The 6,000-nt window shown below is 41.6% G+C and overlaps 1 protein-coding gene across 3 annotated transcripts; it reads right to left on the minus strand.

The window, feature by feature from the left end:
- Positions 1 to 107: 107 nt before the first annotated feature.
- On the minus strand, positions 108 to 6,000 carry LOC146147992 (uncharacterized). Of its 3 annotated transcripts, XM_083386388.1 has the most exons (7): positions 5,622 to 6,000; positions 4,615 to 5,024; positions 3,775 to 3,888; positions 2,780 to 2,897; positions 1,780 to 1,857; positions 1,504 to 1,639; positions 108 to 991 (listed from the first exon to the last, which is right to left on the minus strand). In XM_083386388.1, exons 1-7 carry the CDS (start codon positions 5,928 to 5,930, stop codon positions 708 to 710), a joined length of 1,449 nt encoding a protein of 482 aa, XP_083242514.1. In that variant the 5' UTR covers positions 5,931 to 6,000; the 3' UTR covers positions 108 to 707. The 3 variants fall into 3 exon arrangements, with proteins under 3 accessions (XP_083242514.1, XP_083242517.1, XP_083242516.1); XM_083386391.1 differs by lacking the exon at positions 1,780 to 1,857; XM_083386390.1 differs by lacking the exons at positions 1,504 to 1,639; positions 1,780 to 1,857.

The following is a 6,000-nucleotide window of genomic DNA, read 5'->3' on the forward strand; positions in this document are numbered from 1 at the left end:
GTTTAAAAGCAGTGGTTGTCAAACTTTTTTCAAAAATAATTACGCAACGGTCCCCCAGCAATTTTTTTAATTGCTAACGGTCCCTTAACAAATATACACAATGAACACAAAATAACACGTTGTTTTTAATGGTATCAATGGGACGGGTGCACTTGCTTCTTTGCTATCAGCTCAAGTATGTTAACCTCTAATTGACGAATCACTTTATTTGAGTGAAGCAATCACGAACAGTTTTAAAACCGTGACTGTGGCGTCTAGCCCACAGTAACAGCGCAGCAAGCTAAAAAACTATAATTCTCATTAGCACAACGCAACACTATGACGCCACAATGGAAAATTTAACTTGAAGCGTTCAATAACGTGAATGAACAACTTAATCAACTTGGTTTGGCAAAGTAAGTTTCCTGAAAAGTTTATTGCACAAAAATTTCTTCTTAAGGGGCGTCGTGTTGATTTTTTGTTAGGTGCTTCGCGGTCCCAGAAAATTGTCTCGCGGACCCCAAAAGGAACGCGAACCCCAGTTTGAAAACCACTGTTAACGGAAACAAGACAGTGGATTTGTGTCGGCCTAAACAGTGTTAAGGGACCATGAAAAACTTCGACCAGTCGTCCTGCAAATTGCGCTGGCACCATGGCAATATAGTGCTGCCGATCTTTGGTCTCCATGCAGAGCTTTGTCGAAATCGCATCGTAAAACGTGCGCGCACTTAAAGAGAGTTCGATAGGCCGTCGATGACAGCAACGACCAGAACGGCGGCCAAAAGGCACGCCACGAAGGCGAGCACGGCGTTGCAAAACCGCGTAACGTAAGTGTACTCCGAGTTACATCTGCGCCGCGCGTCATCAATGGCGACGCCGCGCAAGGATTCCCAGCCTCCTTCGGACACGATCCAGGTGACGATTCCCTCATCGTGCGCGAACTCGCCGCAATACTCGATGAGAAAGTTGACGAGCTCGGCGTGACCCTGCTGAACGCAGTCGACCGCGAGCCCTGTTGTGGGGTGCCGGAAAAAATGATTAGTTTGTTTCAGTATGTTTAGAGCCTGCTTACACTAGCTGCACTGAGCTGAGCAAAGCGTAATTTGCATTTAAATTCTATTGTTTAGACTTAGAGCTTTTCACGCTTTGCTAATTCAAGCCCCGTGCAGCTATGGAAAACGGTTACGTTTCGGAGCGATTTTTACGTCCAGCTCAGCTCAGCGCAGCTGTACTGTAAATGGGCCTTCATAGTCGGCGGGTTTTTTTTGCGTTGGGCGCTTAAAGAGACAAAGTGAAGGCACATGTCCATAAATAATTACAATATTATGTTCGTACCACTCAATCTGTTTTACTACCAGTACGATTTAACAATTTGAGATTCTTTAGTTGCCTATGGTACACTAGAACAACGTCGATTGATAGATGCATTAAGGTCCTTTTTTTAAAAGAATATCGCTTAAGTTGCCAATGAGGATATTTTTGATAAATCATTAAAGAAAACGGTAAAACGCGATGTGTTTTTACCGCCGGCAATGGCAAGAATGGCAAATATCCTTCCCCAGGTCACTTCAGTTGTGTTGTGGTTGCTTGGTATTGCGGGTGCGTTTCTCCTTTCTGAAAGATCTTGGTTGGCTGATGCTTGCGACTTATCGGCGTGACTCTAATCACAGCAATAATTTACAATTCTGGTTTTGCTTAACCAACGCTATGGCATTATTTTTAGTCAAAAGTCGAGAAAAACCAAGAATGCATACGTCCTGAAATTCGATAGACAGTCTTATTAATAAATTAAACCCGCACCTCTGTGGTCAAAATCTCCAATGCCAGTTCCGAAAACACTTTTCGGATCACCTCTTCCGACCGAAGTGTGATGCCGATCTGATTTGTATTACAAGTGATTAGGAAGACATTTGAAAAATAATATGAAGTGTAAGTGGTAAATTTGCACGACAATGTGGACAACCATTGCAATGGTTGTAGCTTTTAAGCGAATACGAATAGCGCCACCTTCAAACGATACCCGATATGTTGGACAAAAAATATACCAATCCAATCTGATACCAAATTATGTATAAGCTCAAACAAGTTAAATTGGTGCAGTTAAAACGTTTAAAGGTCTTTTTGACAGGCTATTTTTGCTTTGGCGTTTACAAATTAGGTTTTGTTACCTCCAGTTGTTAACCTACAATTTTTGACAAAATACTCTTTTAAGATTAAATTGCTGCGTTTGATCGTAAATCATGACTGAAGTTCCAACGCTAATTTGAAATCGGATCGTCACCAATGCCACCTATAGTATAAGACCAGTCTAGCAAGCGTGTGTGTACCCGAGAAAGAACAAGCCTATAGTAATGCGATTAATAAAATCCCAAAGTATATAACAATATTGTAATGCCTATAGCCAAAATCCTAGACAATATTGATTATATTATCCGCGCAAACGATACAAACGGCATATAACCAGTCGGATAGGGAGACTTTAATCGCACTAGTATGATATTGTTCTGATATTTGTTCAAGACGATGTGGAGAAATCGCTTTGATATGGTCGATGATAACAAACGATTCGACGAACCGTTTGCTTTTGATATACTGTTGCGCAATCAAATTTCGCAGTTGCATTTTTATTACAAGCACTTTCTGCAATAATTAATTCTTAAGCCTGGTTAACGCTGTAAGGCAGTCTTTGTCAAAATCATCAAGGCAATACCAATTTAAATTACGACTTGGTCGATTTCAGTAGACGTTTTGTCACTGCATTGTTCCACAAAACGCTAACAGCAAACAAGCGTCACATTACCTGTTTCGAAATGTTCCTGTACAAATGCTTGTTTAATTTTTGCAACTCGTTGACCACAAACATGGAATCGTCCACCACCCAACGATTTTGAGGTTGTGGCTCGCGGTTGATTTTGACCCTGAAACGCAAAACCTCGAGTTGTTACACAATAGTTCGGTAAAGGAAGTTCTCAATGTCACGTAATAAAAGCAGGGACTGAGACATATCTTGTTCTGACTTCCTTTCATAATTGGCAATACAGCTTGCTTTCTCGTCTGCGTGTTTGGTAGTTGCGGGGACACTCAATTTCACATTTAACGTTTTTGCCACAGATGACTAATGCGCATAATTTAGTGCGATGGAGTTTTAGTGGAACTTTTACTAATGCTAACATGAACAAACCGCAAATACTTAGTTTGACTTATGGCATTGAGCCAGTACTTAAAAAACAGCTTTAACAAAGAAACAATATTGTTGATCTATAGACAAAAATTATAAACATTAGACGACAAACAGAAACGTGAAGTAACTAACGAATCAAATCGCGAGCTGTTGAAAACAAACTGCCAACACCCCGGTAAACAGGAGAAGGACTCACAAGCATTCGAGCGGAGGCGCGCGGATTAAACATGTCTAAACGACATAAAATTTTGAAGATAGAGCTAAATAATATAATGCCAAATGGTGTGTGGTGTAACTGCAGCATTCTGCAAAACCTTTTACAGTGCAAACTTTTGACCTTATATTCGAATAACCATGAGTATAAGCAAATAGGCAAGTGTTTTTTACTGACTTATTCGCCGGAAGATTTATTGCTTTACAAAGAACCCTGATGTGAAAAACGTTTGCTTTACTATGTATTCATTGTGACTGGTTTCCTGACAGGGTGTACGTTTACCTATTTTAGCTTATTTTATATGGTTACATGGTAAAATTGGTAAAATTGGTAAAATGGACCTCAACTGTTAAGTTGTTAAATAAAAAGTTTCATATGCGCCGCTGTTTCCTACACTTACTTGTTGCACAGGAGGTTGCGCTTCAGTTTCCGAAGCACACACTCCCGACAGACGTCCTTTATTTGGTCGAGCGCGCGATCCTCTTTGACCAGGAGAGCCGAACGCAAGGATCTCCTTTCAAACATGAATATCGTGGGTAAAATTAAAAAAAAAAACACTAAAAATAATCACGTGGTTTGCATAGAAATGTTGAAAATATATGCCTCTCTGAACCGATGCCTAGCAGGTACATTTCATTATTTTCAATTTTACGGTTTCAGCAAACGAATCGCATTTAGTTTGGCTGTCCATTTAGAAAAAAAATCGTTTAATTTGGGTGAAAATACGTTTTTTTCAATACGTAAGATTTTAGAGAATAGTAAAAGTTAGACCAATATATAGAGTGAGTTTCTATCTCTTAACTTAGCACTGTTAAATAGTATATAGCCTATATATATATATATATATATATATATATAACTCTAACCATATAACGTGTAGAAAACCACGCTTTTTTCAGCAGCAATAATTATTATTTCGACGAACCGTTTGCTTTCGATATCCTTTTGGGCAATCGAATTTCGCAGTTCCATTTTTATTTCAAGGACTTTTTGCAATAATTAATTCTAAAGCCTGGGTAACGCTGATAGGCAGTCTTTGTCAAAATCATCAAGGCAATACGAATTTAGATCACGACTTGGTCGAATGCAGTAGATATTTGATCACTGTATTGTTTTGCCAGCTGCAATAATAATTACGTTAATAGCCAAGAAACCTATAGCAGCATGAATAATCGAATATAGACGATCGCTTGCCACTTGCTTTCTGCAGTGAAAGTATAAATCGTTATACACCACTTACCTCTTAGATCCCATGACGGACGGCCTGCCGCTGAACGAATAGTGTACAGTTGCTCTTCGCTGCTGAGCCGTACGCTTTTCGGCACTTTCGAGAGAGGCGTCTAGGCCAACGATCGATAAAATAGTCTTCCGGCGACTTTCCGACGAGCCATTGCCTGGGGCTGTAGTGTCATTGTATCCCTTGTGGCTGCCATTTGGTTGGACGGGCGGTGAGGTCCAGTTACCGACGCCCGACCTTCTTTTAGGTACGCTAAGTTCGCGGCTGTTGCTGTTGTTGCTTGAAGGATGCCGCGAGTTGCCTTCTTGAGGCCCGAAATGGACAGACCTCTTTCGCATGCCGTCTTCTTCTAGTAGCCCTTTGCGTCGTTGTCGAGGTGACTTGCCGTCGAGGGTCGTATCTTGCTGGGCGGCCTGCTCGAAAACAAAAGAGAAACGGAAGTTGTCGACACACCGATTTTAATTGTGTCTCGCTTGCATGCAAACGCGAGCTATAATTTCGGTCGCGCAAGATCTGCCTGAATTTGCGGTTTGCCATAATAACACTGCGGTCGACCCGCAGCTGCGCAGGGCGAGTAGCCTGAAGCGAAATGAGCTATATGGCGAACAATGTGTGCTCACAGATAAGCCCAGCGTTACATATACGCAATATATATAGAACGATTTATTTTTCTGCACGGAGGCCTAATACGACATAGCGTCACATAAATACATGCAAGAAAGACTGTTGAACCCAAACGCTTGGATTTCGCTAATTTACTTTGGTCTAATCTACTTGATCGTGGAAAAAAGTTACTGTTGAAAGGAGAAAATACAGTTTAGCTTACTTTTAGGCGTATGATTAAGCTAAAGTGTAAATTCATTAATTATGGCAATAGTGCCATCTATCCCCTTGTAACACATTGTGCCTTTACTGCCATAATTGGCCTCCTATGATACTTCACAAACTACAGAACTACCAGCAGTCCTTGTGTGGCAAGCCTTAGAACGCCGTTTAATTCTTACACAAACCTCGGCAGTCTTTTTAACATCCGATTCACTGTAGTCAGCGGGTCCTTCGTCAACGCAGGCCTGCTTAAAACTACTTAGCTTCCACCAAGGCACCTGGCCTTCGTTCCTTCTCGATCGTGTGGCGTCAGGGTTCTGTTGCGAATTGCGCTTTGTCGCCTTCGTGCCACTAAACATCTCGGCCACCCTTGTCGCGCTCGCGTCCCACGAGTGCCGACGCATATGGATCCTGCTTTGCGGCTGGACGTGTAGGCTGACCTTTCGGGCGTCGCTCTTGCCATTACTGCGGCCGCCGCCACCCTCTTCAGGCATAATAACGTTCTCGATTCCCGGTCAAAATTGCCACTTAAGATTTTCAAGCCTGTCTTGGCATTTTATATTG

The sequence above is a fragment of the Ascidiella aspersa genome, chromosome 4 (assembly GCF_963924565.1).
Source record: "Ascidiella aspersa chromosome 4, kaAscAspe10.2, whole genome shotgun sequence".
NCBI lineage: Eukaryota > Metazoa > Chordata > Ascidiacea > Phlebobranchia > Ascidiidae > Ascidiella > Ascidiella aspersa.

Excerpts from the sequence above, each read along its gene's own strand:
- LOC146147992 (XM_083386388.1), bottom strand. The coding sequence starts at position 5,930 with ATGCCTGAAGAGGGTGGCGGCGGCCGCAGTAATGGCAAGAGCGACGCC. Across the intron at positions 2,898-3,774 it reads CGCAACCTCCTGTGCAACAA|GGTCAAAATCAACCGCGAGC; the intron begins GTAAGTGTAGGA and ends TTTGCGTTTCAG. Across the intron at positions 1,640-1,779 it reads TGGAGATTTTGACCACAGAG|AGTCACGCCGATAAGTCGCA; the intron begins GTGCGGGTTTAA and ends TGCTGTGATTAG.